The sequence below is a fragment of the Halichoerus grypus genome, chromosome 11 (assembly GCF_964656455.1).
Source record: "Halichoerus grypus chromosome 11, mHalGry1.hap1.1, whole genome shotgun sequence".
In the NCBI taxonomy this organism is placed as follows: domain Eukaryota; kingdom Metazoa; phylum Chordata; class Mammalia; order Carnivora; family Phocidae; genus Halichoerus; species Halichoerus grypus.
In genome coordinates this window covers 101,422,455-101,448,632 of record NC_135722.1, presented here as the reverse complement: position 1 = coordinate 101,448,632, position 26,178 = coordinate 101,422,455, and the positions used below count along the sequence as shown (strand labels likewise).

At 39.2% G+C, this 26,178-nt stretch overlaps 1 protein-coding gene across 1 annotated transcript in view; it reads right to left on the bottom strand.

Moving 5' to 3' along the window:
• Positions 1–25,958, bottom strand: part of ZW10 (zw10 kinetochore protein) — a 31,869-nt gene extending 5,911 nt beyond the window's left edge. Inside the window, exons 1-11 of the mRNA XM_036088174.2 lie at positions 25,751–25,958; positions 23,791–23,925; positions 19,510–19,611; positions 19,233–19,310; positions 18,920–19,079; positions 17,224–17,376; positions 16,498–16,689; positions 6,847–7,010; positions 6,099–6,281; positions 2,989–3,227; positions 635–706 (exon numbers count right to left, since the gene is read on the bottom strand). Of these exons, the coding sequence (XP_035944067.1) occupies positions 635–706; positions 2,989–3,227; positions 6,099–6,281; positions 6,847–7,010; positions 16,498–16,689; positions 17,224–17,376; positions 18,920–19,079; positions 19,233–19,310; positions 19,510–19,611; positions 23,791–23,925; positions 25,751–25,855 (1,583 nt within the window). The 5' untranslated portion in view covers positions 25,856–25,958. The remainder of the gene's footprint in view (positions 1–634; positions 707–2,988; positions 3,228–6,098; positions 6,282–6,846; positions 7,011–16,497; positions 16,690–17,223; positions 17,377–18,919; positions 19,080–19,232; positions 19,311–19,509; positions 19,612–23,790; positions 23,926–25,750) is intronic.
• Positions 25,959–26,178: the final 220 nt, after the last annotated feature.

The window sequence follows — 26,178 nt, the reverse complement described above, 5'->3', positions numbered from 1 at the left end:
GTGGAAAAAGAAAGAAATCACAAGTTACTGAAGCTGAGGTGGATGAAAAGTTACTTCTTTTTTAATGTACTTCTAGGCTTTAAGAACTGTCTCTCCTGTACAAATACATAACAAGGTCCAGTCTCATCACTCCCATCCCAGTCAAGCAGAGTGAGACCATTCTGCCTGAGTGCAACCTGATCCTATAATCCTATCCCAGTGATTAACAGAAAAGAAAGAGCATGGGAACCCAGATGTTGACCTGTGTCGACTCTCTGTACATAAACCTAGCAGAGCTGTGTACATTCCCTCCAAACTTAACACTGACCAGTCTGTGCAAGTAGGGACTTGCTTGCCCTTCTGCCAAATTCCTTTCTCACTTAGACAGTGAAGCACTAAACTCTTCTAATTCACTAGTTTTCAAATTGGCTACAGATCAGAGTCACCTGGGAAATTTTAAAACATATAGATGTTTAGACTTGAATAAATAACCAATATTCTTTCAACATGTTTTTTTCTTAAATGGTTTATTGCATTTCATTGTGAATTTCAGTAACCAAGATATTTTTGGTGGGAATATAAAATTACTGGTTTTAACCCAACTTACACTTTAGATATAGAGTACCATACAGAAATCAGAAACAGTGGCACTTACTTGTGATATGTTGGCACGACATCATGGAACAAATGGAAGATATTCCTCACTGAGTAGAAAAGTTGAATAGCACTGGAGAAAAAAAAGTTTCAACAGAAATGCATAAGGATATTAGCAATGAGATAAAAGGTCAAACTAAGTGCACATTAGTCATCACCAAAACTACAGTTCAAGAGAACACCTGGCTTTGGTCACTGCTGAAAACACCCTTAATCTAGATGGAAATATATTCTCAACCAGTATTTACTAACTAGATTGCAGTTCTAAAAACCTGGATCTATTAATAATTTTAAGAACAGCAGCATTAACCCAAAGCCTCTTTCCCATTATCAATTTGTGTTCTGCCAGTACCCAGAGTATCCCTTCAGTAACAAATGGAGCTAAGCCTCAAGCAAATGTCACCTACTCACTGACGCACTCTGCAAAGGGCAAGGTATCAATAAAGGCATTCACTTGGTTCTTTTAGAATCAGTCTGACTTTCAGCTTTCACCTTTTCTCCTCCTTACCCCAATGCAAGGAGATGAATCAACATTTCTAGGATAGAATCTAACCTCAAAATTTTCTGCCCTTTAAATCTGGCTTTAGAACACCTGAAGATTATTATTAAAATGCACTCAGAACAAATATAAGGTCTGTACAGCTTACTTCCACATAAGACTATCTTAAACTAGGGGCGCCTGGGTGGCTCAGTCATTAAGCGTCTGCCGTCGGCTCGGGTCATGATCCCAGGGTCCTGGGATCGAGCCCCACGTTGGGCTCCCGGCTCGGCAGGAAGCCTGCTTCTCCCTCTCCCACTCCCCCTGCTTGTGTTCCCTCTCTCACTATGTCTGTCTCTCTGTCAGATAAATAAAATCTTTAAAAATAAAAAAAAAATTTAGAAAAAGACTATCTTAAACTATGTACCTTGAATAAGTAACAGGAATTCCACAAATATTTAGAAAAACAAGTCATGGTTACTATATCCCTAAAACTGTTACTACTTGATTACGATGATACCTGATGAAATTATTTCATTTTACTTTTGCTGCACGTGTTGCTATTCAAGGTTTGGTAAAGGGGAAGTGAGTCATAATGTAGTTGTGTTTTTGTCCTGTTTAAAACTATTTCTTTTGAAGGAAAGAATGCATATAGATATGCAGTACACAAAACTACTGTTTAGTGTTCTGTGTTATCAAAAAATTGCGGAAATACTGCCTTGCATCTCTAACTTCTGGGCTAGTATGTTTCAGGTGAAATAATGGTTACCCTAAATTTATTTTACCAAAGGAATATATACTTTTTTTTTTTAAGGAATATATATATTTTTTACATGTTTTTTTCCTCCTACTTATATTTAAAACTGGATGGGCTTGTGAACACAACAATTCATTGAAGTCATGGAAATATCTTGGTAAACATGTTTTCTTTCTTTCTAGAGCAAAATAAAATAAAGGGGTTTGTTTGCATGTGGAAATAAAAATGAAAACTCTGGAAGCCCACCTGAGAGGCAATGTAGTTGAGTCAGGCCCTAACTGGGACTGTTCTCTCCTGTGCGGACAAGGAGTAAAGAACTGCTACCCACAGATTCAAACTGACGAGGCTTTTGTCACTCCACTCTACAGCATGGGCTCCAGCCTGCCATCTCCTCAATTTTGTCTAGGAGTAGGAGAGGGGCTCATGAAGCAAAGAGAGGTTCAGAACGAAATGTGGACTAGAGTTGGAGGTACCCTGAATACGGTATAGATTAAGAGAAATCATCTTGAAAGGATAAAAGCAGATCTTCAGAACATTCCATGCTTTTCCTTCTACCTTCGGCCTTCCAACCATTATTGCATTAAAAACAAAAATGTAAATTAATTATAATTAATGTAAAATAATTATAATCAAAATGTAAAATGAATGCTAAGCTAAAAGGCCAGGGCAGGCTGGAGCAGATGGTATAATGACCACTATTACCATGGCCACCAGTAATAATAAAATAAACATTTGAGTACTGATCATTTTCCAGGTAGTATTCTAAGTTCCTTACATGTGCTTTTTCATGTAACATCATTCAACTCATATAAAAGTAGAAATTAAACAAAAATTAAAAGAGCTTTTTATAAAAGAGTGATTAACAACTTTAATGTCAAAGAAACTCCATTTGTTCATCCATACACATGCTTCCATTTCTAATGTACGCTGTGAGAAGTACATGTTATTGCAAATAAAAGTGAATTATCGATATATACTTGTTTGCTGCACTGTTTTTCTAAGGAAAAAAAATATTAACTAATGGGATAAGAAAACCCAAAGAATTCCAGCTCATTTTCACAATAAATGTCTAGTTTAAATGTACATGTAACCATGTCACTGCCATTTTCAGAACTCTTACCACTGATCACTGCTCGTTGTTGCCTCTAGTAAAGTCTGATAGGCAAGTTCCATTAACTGCTTCACAGATTCACTGATGCGGCACGTGGGCAAAGAGAAGGAATGTTGGTCCAATGTATTTTCAGGTTCTAAATTCACCACCTCGTTGTACTGAGTTGTGGACATTTTCTGTACTTCTAGCTTCTCATCCTTCTCAGGACAGGGTAAGTCTGGCACACTTATCTTAGAATCAGGAGTAATCTAAGATTCAAACATAAAACACAGAAAATGTATTGTCCTCAGAATAGTTCAAGCGCAAGCATACAGAGAGGAGTAAGATGCTGGTGGACTTGCACGACGACCAAGTTGTGGCTCTACAGAGTAATCAAAAGATTTGAGTAAATACAGAAATTATTTTAATGACTGCTTGATTTTGAGTGACAGCATGTCCTAAGAAATAAAAAATTGCCTTTACTTGTGCCATTCTTCCATTTCTTCTGTGTACTCTTCATATTGGTGGAAAGAGCAAAGCTGTGAAACTGGCCCAAGATTTCAGGTAAATGAAAGGACCTTCAAAAATCATCTTTCTGGGGTGCCTGGGTGGCTCAGTCATTAAGTGTCTGGCTTCGGCTTAGGTCATGACCCCAGGGTCCTGGGATCGAGCCCCATATCAGGCTCCCTGCTCCTCGGGAAGCCTACTTCTCCTTCTCCCACTCCCCGTGCTCGTGTTCCCTCTCTCGCTATGTCTGTCAAATAAATATAATCTTAAAAAAAAAAAAAATCATCTTTCTCAGACTAGACTACTAAAATACTGCAGACCAGTATAATTTTGTGTTCTGTTGTCATTAAACAAATTATTCCCCACCAGCAACATGTACTGGCTTAGTCTAAGAAATAACCCATTCAGGCTAGCATACCTCCACTAAACAAAAAAAACTTCAAACCAAAACCAAAAAAGCTTCCCTAACATTTATACGGAATGAAAATTCCGGGGCACCTGGGTGGCTCAGTCGTTAAGCGTCTGCCTTCGGCTCAGGTCATGATCCCAGGGTCCTGGGATCGAGCCCCGCATTGGGCTCCCTGCTCAGCGGGGAGCCTGCTTCTCCCTCTCCCTCTGCCTGACGCTCCCCTGTTTGTGTGCACCCGTGAGTGCTCTCTGTCAAATAAATAAATAAATAAATAAATAAATAAATAAATCTTAAAAAAAAGAAAAGAAAATTCCTAGACTTATCAAAACCTACTGAAAGAACACTAGGCTGCTAGTCTGGAAACATCAGTATTTTTTTTTTTTTTTTTTTTAAAGATTTTATTTATTTATTTGACAGAGAGATAGACAGAAGAGCATAAGCAGAGGGAGTGGCAGAGGGAGAGGGAGAAGCAGGCTCTGCACTGAGCAGGGAACCCGATGCGGGACTCGATCCCAGGACCCTGAGATCATGACCTGAGCCGAAGGCAGACGCTTAACCATCTGAGCCACCCAGGCGCCCATCATCAGTATTATTTTTTACCTTGACTTTTAACAAAGTCATTTAACCTCTGACCTCAATTTTCTTGTTGTAAAATGAAGAAATTGCACTACAATAACGGTCTTCAAACTTTATTTTCCGAAGATGCCAGAGGGGCCAAAAAATAAAAGAGACTAAGCAGGTGGGAGCAGCAGGTTCCACCGCAAGAGCAGCAGTCCTGCTCTGCACATGCTCGACTTCCCCACAAAGTTTCTAACAGAAAAAGCTCCAAGTCTAATAAAAATGTTTACGTCATCAAATTTGCCTTCCTGATCTACAAAATGGTATAAAAGTATCTATTTCAAAGGGCTATTAAGAAGTTTAAATGAGAATACAAATGTCTGGGAGCCAGCAGTCAAATTTATGGCAAAGACAGTAGAAGAAAAAATATAATTATAGAGATGATGAAAAGATGCTAATGTTTGTCTGAAAAACAGTGGACCCAAAATACACATGACCCAATGAAGTGATTTCCTGAGGAAGGTGAGGGAACCCATAATGGAAGAATATAAGATCTAGTCTGGTATCTGTGGATTAAAATGTCAAAACAAGGGGCGCCTGGGTGGCTCAGTCGGTTAAGCATCTTCGGCTCAGGTCATGATCCCAGGGTCCTGGAATCGAGTCCCGCATTGGGCTCCCTGCTCAGCGGGGAGCCTGCTTCTCCCTCTCCCACTCCCCCTGCTTGTGTTCCCTCTCTCGCTCTCTGTCAAATAAATAAATAAAATCTTAAAAAAAAAAAATGCTTACAACTCATTAAAAAAAAAAACAACAACCCAAAATACCTCAAAATGTGTTAAAATCTGTGCACTTCAAAGGGCTAATGAACTATTTTGCTGGGTGGACACAGTAACAGAGTACCCCCAAGGAAAAGGGAGGATCACAAGAGAAAGGTTAGAGGGAAGAAGAGCCTAGTTCCTATCACTGTGACAGGAGAAAAATGGCTGAGGAATTTTCTATTAAGGGACTACCTTAGTCTATGTTTTACTTTAATCTAAGTAATACCTTACATTTACCAAATATTTTATGTACGTAAAATTTGAGAGACAAAAAAACAGAAAAGAAAATACACAGACTTATCTAAGGTCAAAGAAGTAAATTACCCTTCGCGCAAATTAGAGAGCCCCCTGACTTTGTAGATAATTGTTGATACCCTACAAAGACTCTATCTTTTTTGTTTCACTACTTTGATTGTAAAACTAGTGCCTCTGTTAGCTTAAGAGATGAAGTCAACATTTTCACAACAGGGTATAATCTCTGGACATAATGAAGCCCAATTATATCTGTCACAAAATTGTGTCCTAAAAACTCAAGTACTGAAGTTGAGAAAAATCTACATAGGTTGATATACATTCTAATTTCAACAACAGAAATCTATTATATTTACATGGGTTTTTCAATGTACACAACGCTTTCATGTGCACTATCTCATCCGGGCCTCATGGTATCCTAGGAAAGACACAGGTATCAGGACCACCTGAGAGATGAGAGAACTTACTGTTAGAAGATGAGAACTTCTCCCAGTGAGCTCAGCAACTGTCATGCTCTCTCCCGCTCTACCAAATTTGTCTCAAAAATGCACACCACTTCCTAAAGACAAGGTAATACACATTAAGATAAGCCCCAGTACCTTTACAGTGTTGTGAATTTCAGAGGTCATCAGGTTTCTCGCTGCCACAATCACATCCTGACATTTCTTGTTAGCAAAATGAGAATTGATGTTACGGGCATATTTCAGCAAATCCGTAGTATCTCCTTTTAAAAACCTCATCTCCTTGAGGGCATTTTCAAATTCTTCAGTGGACTGTATGATCTGAGAAAGACAGACAAAGGGGAAAAAAAAGAATTATATACACATAGTCCATTCCAGTATTAAAATTTCAAATCCAAAGTAACAAGGACCAGCTGGTCATTTAAGTTTTACAACAGACCAGCAGTTAGCAGGCATACACATATTAGACATTCTCCCAGCCCTAAGTTCATTAGGAATAGCACCTTCAATATAAACTTCGGATTCTACTGAGTAAAAGTGCGAAGATCTCTAAAATAAATACACTTATTTCAGTGTTCAAGGAAATGCTAAAAAGAAGCAAAAAGTAGAATGTTACATAGTAGCTACTACAGTTGACATGAGTATAAAAGAACAATTGTTTCTCAAAGGTATCTCACTAACAAAAATATACTTAAAAAGAAAAACATTCTTCCCAATCAAAAGGTAGAAAGCAAGGAGAGAAATAAGTAATAGGGAATTTGCTTCCACTCCCTATTAATAATTTCCTTAAAGATGTCGCTGAAGAGCAAAAGGTCTCCCAGGAAAAACAAGACACCAATACGCACCTACAGTCTCTCATAACCTTCTGTGATCTCTCCGCACTCACCTCTTCATACTGCTGTAACTTGCTGCTATTAGTTGGGATAGAATAAACCAAACAGTTTTTAATGAGGCACTCAGACAAGTCCTCCCAGATCATGTCACCAAGCATCTCAGCCAATACAATCTTAGATGTTTTTTCATTTTCTAGGTCAGTATCAAGAGGTAAATCTGAATCAAAAGAAAAAGTTTTAAACAAGAAACCATTCACAGTTCAGATTATGCTCAAGTTCCCTAGTTTTCTAGAATTCTTTAATTTTAGGATGGGGAAGAAAACAGCACAGATAATTTTACAGCTATCTCAAGTGCCTGTGTGGGACAAAGCATGACATACAATTATTACTTTATTTTCATTGCTCAACTGAAGAGTCTGCACTGTATTACTGCCTGTACTCTACAATAATAAAGTATTAAGCCATCTACACTCTACAGTAATCATCTACTGCTAATCTACTGATCTGATTATATGACAAGCACTCAGAAGTTCTGCATACCAAGTTGAAACTCATTTAGAATAAAACCCCAGTTCTTTAATAATGAATAAACATCCTCTGTCATCTCTGCCTAGGATCTGCATGTTTATCCTAAGTAAAATATCAATAAACACCTTACATTACAGCGTAATACCTAACCTAGCAAACGGAATACTTCAGAAGCCTCTCTACAGTATATCATATGATGGGTTTTTTTCCCAACACACTTTAACAGAGTTATTTAAAATATAATATTAATTACATAAATAATAGTTAAGAATCAGTGACCAACGAAGAGGGAAAAGGAACCATAAAAGAGACAAGCTATTTTTTTTTTAAAGATTTTATTTATTTGAGAGAGACAGAGATAGCGAGAGAGAGCAGGAGCAGGGAGGAGAGGAAGAAGCAGACTCCCACTGAGCAGGGAGCCCCACGTACAGCTTGAACTCAGGACCCCAGGATCATGACCAGAGCCCAAGGCAGACGCTTCACCAATTGAGCCACCCAGGCACCCCAAGGGACAAGCTATTTTTAACCTCGTTCCAATTCACCAAGGAAGGCCTTAGGGGATAAGAACCTTAAAAAAAAAGTGAAGCATATTATCTCAGAGCCTTGAGAAACTTAAAATGTCTAAAATCTATTCCTGCACAGCCACCGGCCACATTTTGCTGCTGAGCACTTGAAATGTGGTGTGACTGAGGAATTGAATTTTTTAAATTTTTAATCGGTTTCAATTTCATTTTATTTATTTATTTTTTAAAGATTTTATTTATTTATTCATAAGAGAGAGAGACAGGCAGAGGGAGAAGCAGGCTCCCCGCTGAGCAGGGAGCCTGATACGGGACTCGATCCCAGGACCCTGGGATCATGACCCCAGCCGAAGGCAGACGCTTAACCATCTGAGCCACCCAGGCGCCCTCAATTTCATTTTAAAAATGGAAGCAAGGGGGGCACCTGGGTGGCTCAGTTGGTTAAGCATCTGACTCTTGATTTCCGCTCAGGTCGTGATCTTGGGTTGTGAGATGGAGCCCTGCATCTCTCTCCCTCTCCTGCCCCTTACCCCACTTGCATGCTCTCTCTCTAAACAAACAAACCAATAAAAAATAAACAAACAAAATCTTTAAAAAAATGGAAGCAAGGGTGTGTGATTATAAAAAGAGAGCACAAAGCAGCTTGTGGTGTTAGAATAGTCCATATCTTGATTAAAGTGGTGGCCACATGGATCTACGTGTGATAAAACTACACAAAACTACACACACACACACACACACACACACACACACACAAATGAATGCAGGTGAAACCGGAACAAGCTCTGTGAATTGGACCATCGTCAGCTTGCCGGGTGTGACATCGTACTATGGGTACACAGGATGTTAACACTGAGGAAAATGGCTGAAGGGTACATGGGACTGCGGTACATTTTTTGAATAAAAATCTTAAAGTAAAAGAAAAAAAAGGAAGTAGTGTAGTTTTCTGTTAAGCACAACTTCGTTGTTTCGATCAGACTGCAATGTCACTTGAACCACTGTACCGCATAAGCAATTATGTTGTCTTGTACTGCTCATGGCAGGCACACGAGTCATTTCCAGCACGGCACACGAACATATAACCAATCCCATCAGTGTAAACAGATTCATTCCATTCGAATTATTTTTTTTCTATGCACCAATGTAACACTGTAATGCGTTTATCTGAATATTTATGCATACAGCACAAGCTACAATGGTACCTATATAAACTGTAAAAGGCAATTAAATAGAAATACTTAATCATGATATAATTATTTTTCTAAGTTTAAGAAAAATAACTATGGACAAGGTATGCTACCGATGCAGAATTAAGTGAAGATGCAAAAGCGAGTAGAATCATGGGAACAGTAAAGGAAAAAAAAGAGAGACTGGAAGAAAATGTCACAAATTTCACAATAAATGGCAGCTGCAATTTACTAACACAGAGCAAAACAAAAAAACCCGCCTTTCTTTTAAAGATAATAAAGTAAACAATACTAAGAGACATTTCAGCTAGTATCATAAACATTTCATCATACTATTAAAAAGTACTCTATTCTCAGTTTTTTATTAAGAAAGGGTACTGAGTTTTGTCATATTTTCCATATCTAATGATGTGACCCCTTTTAATATGCTGACATAATAAACTGGTTGATAGCTTTCTTATGCTAAACACCTCTGTACTCCTAGAATAAACAATGTCTCCTTTTTAAAGGTACTGTTGGGTTTAATTTACATATTTTGTGTTTGCATTTATAAGCCAAAGGTAAAATCATTCGACAGTGTGTTCTCTGTGTATAAACTATCATTATTACATTTTGGTATTAAGTTTATTCTGTTTGGGGCTTCTTTGAGATTTTATTTATTTGAGAGAGAGAAAGCATGAGAGAGAGCATGAGCAGGGGGCAGGGGCAGAAGGAGAAGGAGAAGCAGGGTCCCCACTGAGCAGGGAGCCCAATGTGGGGCTCAATCCCAGGACCCTGAGATGATGACCTGACCGGAAGGCTGACTAAGCCACCCAGGTGCCCCTATGCTGGTTTTTAAAAACTTAAGTAGGACATATTCATCTTTGTTTCTAATGACCAAAAGAGTTTGATTAACACAGGGATTATCCAGAAATTGAAATATACACAGAATTTAGCTACAAACTTTCTGTGCCTGATGGTGGCCTTTTCAGTGGCAAGTCTTTAACAACCTTTCAAATTTCTTCTACAATTATTTGTTATGTTCAGAGTTTCTACTCCTTGGTAAAAATCTGTAACTGACACTTTCTAGAAAATCATTCATGGGAAAAGCAAAACTTGCTTGTTATGACAAGTCCCAAAACACTAAGATTTATAAAGAAAAAGCCAAATTTTCCCTATCCATACCCACAAGCTTCTCTCTCCATGCCCAAGTGACCAATGTTAGGATTTTGGTTTGTATTCTTCCTCCCTTACATTCATACTATATATATATAAAACATTCATAACCATATATATACATGGTTTTTACACACATATATACACACAGGCACACTCCTTGATGTGGACTGAATTGACAAATACACACCCCTTGAAATGGACTGAATTGTACACTCTCCCCTACAATTTATATGTTGAAGCCTTAACCCCCAATGTGACTGGATTTGGAGATAGGGCCTGGCCTTTAAAAAAGTAACTGAGGTTAAATGAGGTCATTAGGGAGGGGCCCTAATCCAATATGACTAGTGTCCTTATAAGAAGAGGACGAGACACCAGGGATGCACTCCTACAGAGGACAGGCCAGTGAGAAGGCTGTCTGCAAGGCAAGGAGAGAGGACTCAGGAGAAACCAAATCTGCTAAAACTTCATCTTGGACTCCCAGCCTCCAAAACTGTGAGAAAATAATTTAAGTCACACAGCCTGCCGCACGTTATGGCGGCTCCAGCAAACCAATACAATACTCATATAAGGGACAGCTTTCTTTTTTATAAAAATGGGTTCAGGCCATAGATTTTACACTTAACTTTTTTACCACTTAAAAACAGATCATGGCCATCTTTTAAATCAATATATCCAGCTCTACTTCATTTCTTTTTTTTTTTTTTTTTTTTTTTTAAAGATTTTATTTATTTATTTGAGAGAGAGCACATGAGAGGGGGGAGGGTGAGAGGGAGAAGCAGACTCCCTGCCGAGCAGGGAGCCCGATGCGGGACTCGATCCAGGGACTCCAGGATCATGGCCTGAGCTGAAGGCAGTTGCTTAACCAACTGAGCCACCCAGGCGCCCTCTACTTCATTTCTTTTCCATAGCTGCAAAATGTGCCATAGTACGGCTCAAACGTAAGTTATATAACCATTCCTCAAATGAGGCACAGTCCAGTGTGCAAGGATACAACACTACTCACACACACAAACATATAACCTATTGGTATCACTTCTGTAGAGAATTAAATAGTGGAATACCTAGGTCAAAGGGATGCATATTTTAGATTTTACTATACATATACTATATAGTAGAGCTTCACAGTATTTTCTACAAAGCACTCACAAAAAGCAATGAAGGAGACTATCTTTCCGCTTTCTTACCAGAAGTGTCTCACTCAGAATCTTAATGTCTGCCCTAAGGATGAAAGTTCACCTTGACGGTGTGATTTCTATTCCCCTACTAGGGAGGTTAAGCAACACATTTTTACGTTTATTAACAAATTGCACCTTCTCTTCCATGAATTGCCTACAAATTTTTTGCCTATTTTTCTATTACTAATGTTCTCTTTTTCTTTGGAAAAAAGTCCTTATACTAATGCCTTGTCTGTCAAACATTTTACAAGAATTTTCTTCCAGTTCACTATTGTCTTTTGCCTTTGTTTACTGTACTGTTTGCCAGACAGAATTTAACATTTATACGTAGTCAAATTTGTCAGTCCTTCCCTTTATGCATTCTGAACTTCCTCAGACTATTCACATCTCCTAAATTTCCTTCTAACATTTTTGTTGTTGTTGTTGTTTCACATGGAGGGCTTTAACTCATCTTGAATTTACTTCAGTATGAACTATGAAGCAGGAATCTAACTTTGTTTTATGGCACAGATAGCCAATTTTGCTAGCACCATTACTAAATGAACTGTCTGTCCCACTAAACTGAAATGTGACTTTGATCAAACATCAAGTTCTCATTTATCCTGGCTCTACTTCTGGACTCTTTTTCATTCCATTAATTTCCTTGTACCAAGAACATAGTTTTAATTTTTAAATTGTCCCACTAATGTTTCTTAAATCATTATTGGCAATTCTCCAAATCTATTTTTGATATAAGCTTTAGAGTACTTTATTGAGTTTGAAAATATATAATGGGTATTTGGAAATGTATTAAACTTATACACTGTTTTGGAATGAGCTGACAATTTTATGAAACTGTCTTCTAATCCACAACAGCCTCCTTCTACTCAGGTTTTACTTTATGTCCTTCAAAGTTTTATGGTTTTCTTCACATATGTCCTCCTCTTTCTTATTAAACTTATATTTAAGAATTTCACAGATTTTGTTAGCACTATAAATATCTTTATATTTTAATATAACTGATTAGTGCACAAAAATATTGATTTTTATACCTTCACACTGTATCTAAACAATGATTAAATTTTTATACGATTAATTTAAATATAAAGAAAATATAATTTAAATTATAAATTTAACACAATTTATAATCATTAATTATAAAAGTTTTAGTAGAGTCTTTTGGTTTCCTATGTATGCAATTATATCATTTATACATAAAAATAATTTCTTCTCTTTATTTTAATATTCATACTTATTTTCTCTTCTTTGCATTAGCACAACCCCTAAAACAATACCAAAGAATATTAATGGTAGCATGCATTCCCGACTTACAACTGATTTTAATGGAAATAAAGTTTTTAATCCTTTAATAGAATGCTTTTTGTTGGCTTTTAGAAGCAATTAGTTTTAAAACCAATCATTCCTTTAAAAATTCAATACAATAAAGTATGACATAATTATGCAAAGTGATCTATTACATAGCTCTATAATTTACTTACTCATTTCCCTATTCTTCAAAATTTCATTACTTTCCAGTATTTCAGTATTATAAGTAACATTATGATGAACATCCTTATACATAGTTTTATATATTTAAGATTATTTCTGGGCGCCTGGGTGGCTCAGTCGGTTAAGCGTCTGCCTTCGGCTCAGGTCATGATCCCAGGGTCCTGGGATCGAGTCCCGCATCGGGCTCCCTGCTCTGTGGGGAGCCTGGTTCTCCCTCTCCTCCCCACTTGTGCTCTCTCTCTCTCTATCTCTGTCTCTCTCTCTCTCTCAAATAAATAAAATCTAAAAAAAAAAAAAAATTTTAATAAAAAAAAAGATTATTTCTGTAGGGCAGATTCCTATAAGTTGAGATCTTGGTTCAAAGGATTGAAACATATTAAGACTTTTTATATATTTTGCCAAATTCTTTCCAAATTTTCTTTTTCCTCTTTTAAAAACTCCTTTGTGGGGCGCCTGGGTGGCTCAGTCATTAAGTGTCTGCCTTCGGCTCAGGTCATGATCCCAGAGTCCTGGGATCAAGTCCCGCATCAGGTTCCCTGCTCGGCGGGAAGCCTGCTTCTCCCTCTCCCACTCCCCCTGCTTGTGTTTCCTCTCTCGTTGTGTCTCTCTCTCTCAAATAAATAAATAAATCTTTAAAAAATAAATAAATAAAATAAATAAATAAAAACTCCTTTGTGAGGGGCGCCTGGGTGGCTCAGTCGGTTAAGCATCTGCCTTCAGCTCAAGTCATGATCCCACTCTACATCAGTCTCCTTGCTCAGCCAGAAGCCTGCTCTCCCTCTCCCTCTGCCCTCCCCGTGCTCATGCTCTCTCTCTCTGTCAAATAAATAAAATCTTTTTAAATAAATAAATAAATAAACAAATAAAATAAAAGCTCCTTTGTGTACACCTGAAGCTAATATAACATTGTAGGTTAACGATACTGGAATTAAAACGAAATAAAATTTAAAAAAATTAAAGCTCCTTTGTTGTTGGTATAACAATGCTTTCTAAGAAAGAAAACTTTGAAGGAAAAATACAGATTTAAAAGGTGAAAAGAAGAGCATATAACCAAAGGCAAACATAAGAGGAAGGGCAAAAGCCCTTAGGAAGTTTCAGAATAACCAAAATCCAAAGAAAATAGAGGATTCCAAAAAGAACTAAGGACTCAAAATAGAATTTTCAGATTATATTTAGATCAAGAAGATGAAGGAAGGGAATGAATGCTGACTGACGGATATCAAAAAGAACACAAAATTCCTAAACTCGTTCTTTTATTCTCTTCTTTGTCAAAGACAGTGATCTCTAAACCGGAAGGGAAACAATAAATGGTAAAAGAGAAACTAGAGCCTAAAATGCATAAAGAGTTGAGCTGTCTTCTGCTCTGAATATCCTAGATATAAGAAAACTTACAAATAGATCAACAGGTATAGTACTGATTACTTTAATGGAGCAAAGTAAAACTGTAAAGAGGTCTCTACCAAAACTCCCCAGAGCACCTCTGGACTGTAACCCTATCCCAGGCAACAATATCATCACGGACTCAGATGAAACTATATGAAAGCATGGGTATCAATTATGCATGCGACATGACGGGGAAAGGACAGTAAACACACTGCAAAATTTTATCAAGTAAAATTTAACAAAGATTAATGTTAATTCCAAAAAGTCAAGTCTAAGATGGGAGAGCAGCAGTTTGCATTGCATTAAGTAGGACACAGGATTTTCATTTAGATTAAGCTCAGTGAGTTAACTGTGTAATAAATAAAAAGCCTTTGGCTATACTCACAGAAGCATGGAACTGAGAATGAGGGCATGAATGCTCCCAAACTACTCTGAATTAGTTCACACTATAATACTTTGTTCTGTTTTGAATACCATACTTTAAGTAAAACTATAGAAGAAATGGAATATATTCACAGACGAGCAATGAAAATAAGAACTTAAAACTATGTCATTCAAAAAAACCTAAGGATGTTGATATTGGTGGTAAGATACAAAGGAAGTAACAGCTACTGTAAAGAATTTAAAAGCCCATCGTGGGTAACAGGAATTAGACATGTTCGATATGCTACACACAGCAGAAATAGCCTCAATAAAGCAGGCATTACAGAGCAATGTATTCTGAACAAATTTTGTAAACAACTACCTTGAAGATTTAATTTGCAAAATGGAGGTTTTGCTAATAGTATTTACTATCGATATAGGACACATGATTTTTTTAAAAAAACAAACAAAAACTCCCTAAAACTCAGAGCTGCCCAGAGGCAGACAGAATGCACGCATCAAGGGGAAGTGCCCCCCCCCCCCCAACTAACAGTGCTCGGCTGCCTGTGTGACCCACAGAGAGAGGACTCAGGCATCAGAGATCTCTGGTTCTTCCTAATCCTTGGGTACTTTGTTTACAACTTTGTTTATACCTATGTATTATTTCCCTAAGTGAAGGAACAAGAAAACTACCTTGGATTTCTGCAGTTTATACAAGTCTGAAGATGTTTTCTCCTTCTCTGCTACTGTTAAAACTAGAACCAGTTCCTTCCTTTACACAGAAATTATTTTATATAAATAAACTAAATGACTGCCAGGAAAGCATACAAACAACACCAGCAGTTTTTTAATTTTTTCTACATCAAGAATGTTTGACTATTTAGTAAGACAACTGAGAAAAGCATAAAGTCAAAATAAACAAAAAATAAATAAATAAATTTTTTAAAAAGAAGGTAAGTCAAATAACTAAAAAATAGTATTAAAACACCAGAAAAACTTTATTTTTAATAGTATGACAACCAAAAAAATTATTCAAAGCAATACAGAAACTGGCTATTTCAATCATGAATACATAAAGATCTAAACAATAGGCTAAGACGGAATGTAATTTATTTCTTATGTTAAATCTAGTTTGTTTCTATCAGATTAATGGGGATTTTCCTATTGAAATACATAGAACTTGGTTCAGGGCGCCTGGGGGGCTCAGTCGGTTAAGCTTCCGACTCCTGATTTTGGCTCAGTCATGATCTCAGGGTTGTGAGATGGAGCCCTGCCCTGGGTGTGGAGCCTGCTTAAAATTCCCTCTCGCTCTCTGCCCCTCCCCCCACCTCTTTGTCTCGCTCTCTAAAAAACAAACAAGAGGGCCCCTGGGTGGCTCAGTTGGTTAAGCGACTGCCTTGGGCTCAGGTCATGATCCTGGAGTCCCGGGATCGAGTCCTGCATAAGGCTCCCTGCTCAGCGGGGAGTCTGCTTCTCCCTCTGATCCTCCCCCCTCTCGTGCTCTCTCTCTCTCTCAAATAAATAAATAAAATCTTAAAAAAAGAAAAAAGAGTACTTAGTTCATCTCTGCTTCTCCCATAATTAAAGCAAGAGTCCCAATATGTGATGTTACTAGAAGTCCAGTGAGAGAAGTAGATCCTAGAATTCAACTAAATATTACAAATACAGAATCTGGGGTAGCACTGGTGACCCTATTTTCAATATAGGGAGAAGGAATGTAAAGCAGAGCAGGAAATAAGCAGGTGATCACTTTACTCCTATAGCATAATTTACTCACCTCCAATCCTCTATACATTCAGATTAGGGGCATTTTTATCTACTTTAAAATAATATTTACTTTTAAAAACAATGTTGACTTTTCCCAAATATAACTATAAAAGCACTACCTTGGGGATACAGACCTAGAAGTTGTTTCTGGAGCACTTCCAGTACCAGTCTGATCTTTGCAAAAACTTCAGACGGTGACGGATGTTCCAAGTCAGTCATTACAGATTCAAAACGAATAATAATGATGTTAGGCTGGCTTTCTATAATAGCATAAAGGGATGGGCAAGATGCCAGAGGCCTAAGGATATACTTCAGCAGCATCTGACCTGAAAAATTATATGAACATTCATCAGAAATCACTGGAACAAACTTATAAAAAGCAAGCATGCCCCCCCCCACCAAAGGATCTTTGAACCTAACAATAAAAATATGTATCGTTTGACATCACACACCACTCGTTATGCACTGCAGGTTTTCCCACTGAAGTTCCCTAGACGGTCTACAGATTTTTATTTAAATCATTCAAAAAGTCAAATTAAATAAATAGCAGTAGCTGGTTTCCTGCTCAGTGGAGAGTCTGCTTCTCCCTCTCCCTCTGCCTGCCTCTCTGCCTACTTGTGCTCTCTGTCAAATAAATAAATAAAATCTTTAAAAAAAGGAAAAAAGAAAAGTCAAGAAAGGATCCAAGCCCTTAATAAAAAGGGTAGTATTTATGAGAATTCCATTTGACGAATCATAAGGCCAAACCTAGGATCCATCATCAATATTATCTAGAGAATATTTTATAAACTTATCTGTCATTCCATTAATACCAAACATTCTGAGATTTCATGAAAATGAAACAAAGTAGTATGCCTTACTAAATGATTTAAGCTTCATTTGTAGCTCCCCAAGAATAGAAAATGCTAGGAGGACAGAACTGATTGGTGGCACAGGGGTCTTCTCTTCTTTCTGAGATTGTTCAATGCATAAATGAAGTTCTGTTTGTAGGCAAGATTCCAAGTTGCTGGTATCTAAGAAAAAGGGAGAAAACATCAGCTGTCTCAGCAATACAAGATATTCCCACTTCTATTCCTCAGAGCTCATTCTCTATTGAGATTCCTAAATATGTGGTTGTATTACAATACACTTCCAATGTAACCAAATTTTTATTATGACATACGTGTCCTTGGCATCACTTTAAAACGAGAAATGACTGTTTTTGGTATATTCAAAGAACCAAACTAAGTGCAAAAGCAAGATGATGTGCCTAATAAATGCTTATTAAATATGTATTGAGTGGAGGTAAAGAATGACACACAAGGGGTCGCCTGGGTGGCTTAGTCAAGCATCTGCCTTCGGCTCAGGTCACGATCCCAGGGTCCTGGGATCGAGCCCCGCATCGGGCTGCCCCCTCAGCGGGAGCCTGCTTCTCCCTCTCCCACTCCCCGTGCTTGTGTTCCCTCTCTCGCTGTGTCTCTCTCTGTCAAATAAATAAATAAAATCTTTAAAAAAAAAAAAGAATGACACATGAGGTCCCAGTTTCACTTAAGATCTCCTTAATGTTTTTCCTTACTGAGTATAGAAAATAGCCTGCCTAATAAGTTTAACAAGAAGGGTGTATAATAACAAAGAATTAACACGCCTGCTATCTTCTCTTAATTTTAGTCTGCCTGCAAATATAGCCCAAAATTTTCTAGATTACTTCCTTCAAAATAACTGAAATACATACACGTGTGTGTGTGTATATACGTACATACATACGTATTTAATGAATTTGGAGGCCCAAGTGGATACGGGAAAGGGGTTGGGGGAAGACTGAAACAAAACTAAATTTCAAGATTCAATACCAGAAAATATACCAGGTGTAATGGCATGTCCTTTACATATAGTCTCAGAGGTTCTACTCTGTGTAAACCAGACATCAAAGACAGCTGGCACCTAGACTGAGCAGAGAGCCTGAGAGCCAAGCAGCGTCATGCAAAGCCAGGGCCAAAGTAATCCTATTTCTTCATCTTGCAAAGCACCCAGTATCTCATGATTCTGCCACCATTTTTCCCCGAGGACTGAAAAAAACTGAGCCAAACCCCTGTCCCACTGACAGCCCCCCCGCTCCCCCCCGCCCCCCCGCCCCCCCCCCCCCCCCCCCCCCCCCCCGTCTTCTTTCCTCGCCAAGAGAGGAAATGGTCAAACAGCTTTTCAAAGCTTTCCAGCCATGGTAAACTGTTGGGATTAGGGCTGTTGGGAATGGGCGGGCCTACAGTGCAGTGGGAACTCTGTGGGGTCTTAAATGGCTACCACCTCCTCCACGGCCGCACCCTCATCATGTGAATCCCACCCACCCAGTCCTCTTCCCCTGCTGTGTTCCTTCCTCGTGAAGGGGACAGAGAGAGATTCAAGGGAAGGAAAGCGAGGAGCTAGTCCTAACACGCATTCTGCTTAACAGGAGAACTCAGTGCAGTGGAGACTGATAAATGAAACCTCCTTATCCCCCAGTATAAGATATTTCGAATATATTCAGAGGCCACACTGGTTCAGGCAGATTAAGCAAAGCAGTCCACCTGAGGTCAGCAGCACCTTTTGATGGCGGCAACTTCCATACGATCAGCTTCTGCCACTCTTCTCCAAGGTGGTAAAGGATGTTCTGTTTCTGTATTGTGAGCTCCATGTGGAGAGATTTCAACATTTTTAAATCAAAGCATTTTCTGGATTTCAGTAACTTCAGGCATTTCTGCGCCTGGCAGTGAAATGGAATCATCGTTAGACATTCCATCTAGCCTCAGGGCAATGAGAATATACTGGTATAATGATAAGGAATACATGGAACACAAAATTTGCTAAAAACAAGAACAGTACTAATTGCTTATACTGTGGAGAAAGCATTTAGTACCTCTTCCAGACACTGAGCAGCAGTGACATACTTCTTCTCCGTTAATGCACAATTATATTCTTCAATAGCAGTAGAAAACTAAAATGATAAACATTGTTATTAGGTATTTCATTTTATACATCCTATTATTTCAAGTCTGTCTGCTTGTTTATTTTTAAAATATTTAAAAAATAAGGTATTTAAAAAATACCTTAGAAGGATACGCATTTAATAATAAGACCAACTGGAAAAAAATGACTTTCTCACCAGCAAAACACTGAGTGTTGAGTTTACTGACCTGTTGCAGCTGCTTAAGCAAACTTAGGACTACTGAGTCTCTTTCCAACTGTTGCTTCAAGTCTGTAAATTCAGCAGTTGATACATGAAGATCCCGGCAAACCTAATCCACACATCAAAGATAAGTACTCCTAAATTATACTATATCTAAGAAATAAAACATTTATAGCTAATCAATAAGCTTTATTAGGTGAACATAATTCATACTGAAATTTAAATGCTGGTTAAGACTGGAATAACTAAAAAAAAAAAAAAAAGTCACAGAATGTATTGGGAAGAGATCTTAAGCGGTTCACTTAGTCTAAACCATTATCCTATGCAGCAATATGCCATCAACATAATAGGCTCATGTCACAATCTAGCCTTAATTTAAGCAGTATTTTTCATCAGAGAGCTCATCCACCTGGATGATTAGAGGGGTATCCCCACTGCTAAGCTGACAACTCATTCTACAGCTAATAGCTCTAACTCTTAGAAAGATTTTATGCTGAATCAGAATCCACCTCCCATTCTGTCCCACCTTTTCAGGGACTTTGCACTATCAATTCTTCTTTTCTGTATCTTTTACCTCTTCCTAATTCATTCCTCATTCATGAAATATACACTGATTGAATACCTACTAGAGCAAGGCTCCTTCCTTCAGGTTTAAACATGCTGAAATTCCCATCTTTGAGAAAAAAATTCCCTCCACCTCAGCAACCCCTATTTCTCAGTGGCTACCTTATTTCTCTCCTCCCTCTCACAAACAAGCTTCTTGCAAGAGTGATCCATGCTCACTGTCTTCACTTTCTCACTTCTCATTCATTCTACAACTCACCAAGATCTGGTTTCTACCCCCACCATTCGATTAAAACTATTCCAAAACAGTGCCCCAAACACCAATCAACTCCTTGTTGTAAATCCAAAGCAAACATCATCAGTGTCTAACTATTTATCAGTACAGTTACTTTCCTTCCCTTGGTTCCTGAAATTATTCTCCACTGATTTTCCTCCTAGTTCTTTGGCCATTCATTTTCTTTGGGGAACTTCATTTTCCCTCTGACCACTTCATACAGATTGACAGTCCTTTCTCCCTGGCCCTCCTCCTACCCTGAACCAATGGTTCTCGAAAAACAATTGTATTTTTCCCCCACTCCCATCTAGGGACATCTGGCAGCGTCTGGAGACATTTTAGGTTGTCACAACAGAGGGAGTTCTACTGGCATCTAGGGAGTAGAGACCAGAGATACTGCGGATTATCCCACAATGCACAGGACAGCCCACCACAACACAGAACTATCCAGCCCCAAATATCAACAGTGTCGAGGTTGAGAAATCCTGCTCTACACGCTCTCCCTGGGCAATCAGTGGCTCATGGCTTCCATTTCTAAAGACTTCTATCTCAAGTCCACATCATTTTCCTAAGCTCCAAACACGTATATGGATGGGTGATGTGTAAACTGCCAACTAAAAGCCATTTTCCCATTCCCCCACAGTAACAGCACATGGCTACCCGACGAGACTTGTAGGTTCGCTCAGTGGAGTGTGACCATGTGTCTAAAATCTCACCAATGAAATATAAGCAGAAGTGATGTGAACCATTTCCAAGTCTAAGTCAAGAAAATAGATGTGCATCCTCTGTGCCCTCTTTGTTCTTAACCTCTGTACAAAATGCTCAGTCTGCCCACTGCTGTGAGTAATAAACTGTCCTTCATCTCTCACCCAAGGAGTCTCATGTCTTCTAGTAGCATCCATGAAACTGTGGCAGGCTAACTAGCTAACCTACAAGCAGATTAAAATCTCAGATTCCCTCATAGTTCTTGACTGTGTAGAATCGGCCTGGCAGCCTGGACTATTACAATTAAAAAGCCATTTGAGCCACTGCATTTCAAGGTCTGTCTGTCTCTCTCTTTCTCTCTCTCTTCATTTCTTGTTGAAGTCTAGCCTTTGTCTTATTACACTCCAACCGTGCAGCTCCATTTGCATATTCCACAGGCACCCCACAAAAACCCACACTTGATAGTTTTGGAAAATATTTCTATCTTAAAATTGGAAGTTACTCTAAAGTTATACAATACAACTTCCATTGACCAATAAAGGCACCCACAAAAACCTACTCCTTTCTCTAGATTTTCTTTTCAGTGAATGGCACATCAATGACCTCGTTCTCCATGATCCTTGACTCCTCCATCTTTCACTCCCCACATCAAGTCCCAAAGATCCCATCTCTTAAATGTCACTAGGATTCATCCTCATCCTCTTCTCCATCCTCACTGCCACTGACTTTAGAGCAGGACCCTGTCCTTTCTTCCCTGATTAGTTAAACTGCCTCCTAATGCTTTAACTGCCAGCTCATTTCCCTGTCTCATTCTCCCCAAGTCCATTCTTCAAACTGCAAGCAGAATGGGATTCCTAAAATTCAAACCTGATGTCACTACTCTGTTTAAAATCCTCCATGGCTTCCACAGTGCCATCAAGATAATGTCCACACTGCTTAACCTGATAGACACGGTCCTTGCGTACCTTTCTATTCTCATCTCGTGTCCCTTCCCACCACATGAGTCATGTGGAATCCTCTTCGAAAGCGACATCTCTCCATTCCATCTATGTCTCTGCAATGCTATCCCCTATGCCACCTAAAACACTCTTCCTTCCTCTTTGCCTAACTATCTATTACTTCAGGTTTTGGTCTGATACTATTTCCTATAGGAAGTCAAGCTTAGCTGTATTTTCCCTCTCTAATTGAATTATTCCTATTTAATGTGCATCATACTATTTTAGTCATCTACATTAGGCAAGAGATTCACATTTTGAAATAAAACACTGCCGTGTTCAGTAACTACCACAGTGTTTGACCCCTTGTAGATGCTGAATAAGTACACCAAATGACTGATTAAATCTCTTTATAATATCTACCTATTAAATCTCATTCTCCTTCTCCGGCCATAAGTTTGAATCTTACTAGGGCTAAACATCCTCAGTTTCTTTCACTGTTCTCCCGATGATACAATGTTTAGGCATGGACCTTCTCATTTAGACCAGGCACCTTTCAAAATGCAACACCCAGAACTGAGTAAATTTCACCAACCATAATCTGGTACAGACAGTCCATGACTCTCTTACTCCAGACACTGCATTTCTAATAGCACAGTCTAAGATTGCACTATTGACTCACGGATCAAACAATCAACTAACTACAAATGCACCTTGAAAATATTATTTGAACTGTGCCAGAGTTGTAGAGGAACAGATTTTTATTAAAACTTCTAATCAGAATGATTGATGAACTGACTGTTAATAGATTTTCTAGAAAATCTAGAAACCCCCATTTGTGATTAAAGTTTTACACAGAACTTTTGAAAAACACATCTGCTCACTTTCCTTCCTTAATAACTATCACCTAGAGAAAAGACTTGGGCATCTTTCCTTGAGGACTTTGAAAACACTTCACCATCTTGATTTGGGGTATCAGCGAGCCCTGCCCAATAATTTAGCAATAGATGTAGAAGGCCTCTAAGATTACACCTGCTTAAACCTCTAATATCAGCTTTCCTTGCTTCAAATGACTATGTTTCCTAAAAGTTAAATACAGGAAAAAAATCCTGGTGAAATAATATATGTGAAAAATGTTTTTAAAATTTTGAAGTGGCTATTTTTGTTTCCACACTGGCTTACTTTTTTTTGTGATGACAGCACTCTGGCAAACGTGGTAAGCATTTCTAAACCCCACCAGACCTTCCATAAGAAGCACAGCAAGCACTGGCCCGACATAGTGACACGGTACAAGACAGGCAAGGATTCTTTGTGTGTCCAGATAAAGCGGCTTTGTGACAGGAAGCAGAGTGGTTGTAGCTGGCAAATCAAGCCAATTTTCCAGGAGAAGGCCAAACGACCAAGATTATGTTGAGGCTGGAATATGTAGAGGCCAGCTACAGATATAAGAGAATGCTAGCCATTAAGAGATGTAAGCATTTTAAACTAAGAGATAAAAGTCCAAATGACCCAGCTTTATTTTGAAGACAATAAAATTCTAAGATTATTTTTTTCTAAGTTATAAAGTGCTATTCATATGCAAGACATTATTATTATAGCTTTAAAAATGTACTATGAAAATTGTTGATAGTTTTGGAAAATATTTCTATCTTAAAATTGGAAGTTACTCTAAAGTTATACAATACAACTTCCATTGACCAATAAGGAAAGTGAGGTCTTGAAAACTTATACACAGAATTGAACTGTCTGAGCAATCAGGCAGCTGAACTACCACCCTACAAACCTAACCAATATAATGAACCATTTTTACCTCACTCTCTATCCTGGATTTCAGCAGGTCAATGTCCTCAGATAGCTTATCCACTTGGGTAACCAGGTCCTGTGCACTTTGCATGCTAGGCAGGAATTCACTATACTTCTTGCTGATCATAGTGCACACTTCACCCTATAAAATAAGACAGAAGAATTACAGTGAGATGAGTAGAGAACTCTATTAAAAATATACAGCTCATCTTCCATAAGGAATCCTCCATGCTGGAGCCTTCTGGCCAGTTACCCACACCCCTTCATTTTTCCTCCAAGCCAATGGGTTTCTTTGAAAAACACATTTCTCCCACCTTTACGGATCCCATAACATTATTAGGATGCAAGAAGACAATGATCACCAAATCCCACCAGTGCCCAAAAGTTGTACAAATGCTGAAAAAGAAAAGGGGGAGCCAGAAGTTCTCATATTAAACTAGATTAGCTCAGACTGCAGCCACCAACTTTAACCATATAACTACTAGAAAAAGCAAACAGATAAATTAAATCCACAATCTGTATACTTCAACTTATGAATTTCTATCTTTTTGCTTATAAAATTTTAAGGCCTAATCTTAAAACTCTAACTTAATTTGAGCTTCATCAATAAACAAATTATTGAATACTCTGCACTGAAAGCTTTGGAAAATACCAGAAAAAATTATGCCTGCCCATAAGTTATTTTTAAGTAGAAAAATTACTATAAAGTAACAGAATATAAAAATGTAATATAGGAAGAGTTAATGTCCTCCAGAAACACAAATGAGAAAGAGATCACCTCTGCTTGAGGGAAAAATGAAGATACTTTATACGCAGGAAACTAGATTTGAGATAGGACATTAAAAAGATGAAAAGATGGCCACATAAGCAAAATCTGGGAACCAAGGAAAATACTGGGTCTGCTTGGAGCATAGAAAGTAATTGTCAGTTGGCTGAAGATCCAAGTTGGTGAGGGAAAGAAACCCAGTAAAAGGAAAGTTAGGTCCAGAACAGTAGGAGCCTTGAGTGCCGTGCTAAGGTAGCTTAATAGTCTTTCCACCATATAAAAAATGGTGAAAAACCCTAAAGCCCTGTTAAAGAAGAGATGGCCGTAACATGAATACTTACAAGTCAGGAAACCATTTTTGTAAAATCAGGGGTTGTTAGGAAGACCTACTTCTTGTGCCTTTATGATAGGGTGCCAAACTGGCTCCCTGAAATCCACACTTAACGCAGGTGCACACAACTTTATATGAAAGCAACAAAGATGTGGGCAAAGACTGGCCAGGGAAGGATACCAATACAGAGGGAAACTGTGAACAGCGACGTGCTTTTCGAGTTGGTATCAACCTCAAGACAGCAGGGTCCACTGAAGCGTTCTTTCTGTTTTACAACACTCAGAGCAGCCTCAGAGGACTTGGGGATGCAGATCAGAGTTTCATAAACATGTTGACAGACTGGAACAACAAAAATTTCAGAGAGGAGAGTGGTAGCATTCTCCCAAAGCTATTTTATTCACCAGCAAATGGTATAAAAAGGAGTGGGCGGAGGAGATAAACACAAACCAGGAAGGGGGTCCTGTCCGCATTTCTATCCTTCGCACATGCTCCCTCCCTGGACACCTCGGGGCTTCCAGACCCACCTCCTCTGCTGGTCTCCACAGTCTTCCTGGGGAGCAAAGCCCCCGACCTGACCGATCCCCACCCTAACCCCACTGCCCAGCACTCCTCGGCCACCGCCTCCTCCTCCCCTAGACGCCAGGCCTCCGCGCCTCCTCACTCCCCAACCCCTGTCTGGGCTCCCCTCCGCACCCCTCCCCAATCCACACACTTCCCAGCCCTCCCACTTCACATTCTTCTCACTCAGCCCCGACACCGGACTCTGCTCATACCCCCTCTCTCTGCCCTTAGCCCCCACTCCTTTCCCGGTCCCTCCACAAACGGACTCGGCGTCCCTTTTCAGTCAGCCCCCCGCTGCCGGGCCTTCACCTTAATCTCCTCCACCCGCCGGGTCAGGCGGCTGATCCGAGTGCCCAGATCCTCCTTCTCCAGCCTCCCCGAGTGTGCCAGAACCTCCGTCACGAACGAAGCCATCGCCACGACTGGAACCAAGACGGACAGGGTCACTCCTGCGGCCAGCGCGGCAGCCCCAGTCCCGCCGGCGGGGTTGGCGCGCGGCCTGCCGGGAAACTGAGTCTCGCGGGGCCCAGACCGTGGCTCCGAAGGCGAGGACGCACTACAACTCCCAGCAGGCACCGCGACTGTCCTAGCGTGGAATTTCCACGGTGTCCCGTAGCTGGCAAACTGGGCAAGACGCGTTTCCCTCCCTGGCTGTTTTCAAATAGCTTGTCTCTTCCCGCCTGTTTTTCGCTAGAAGAAATGAAATGTTTTTACTTAAAAACCAGTCCTAAATGAAC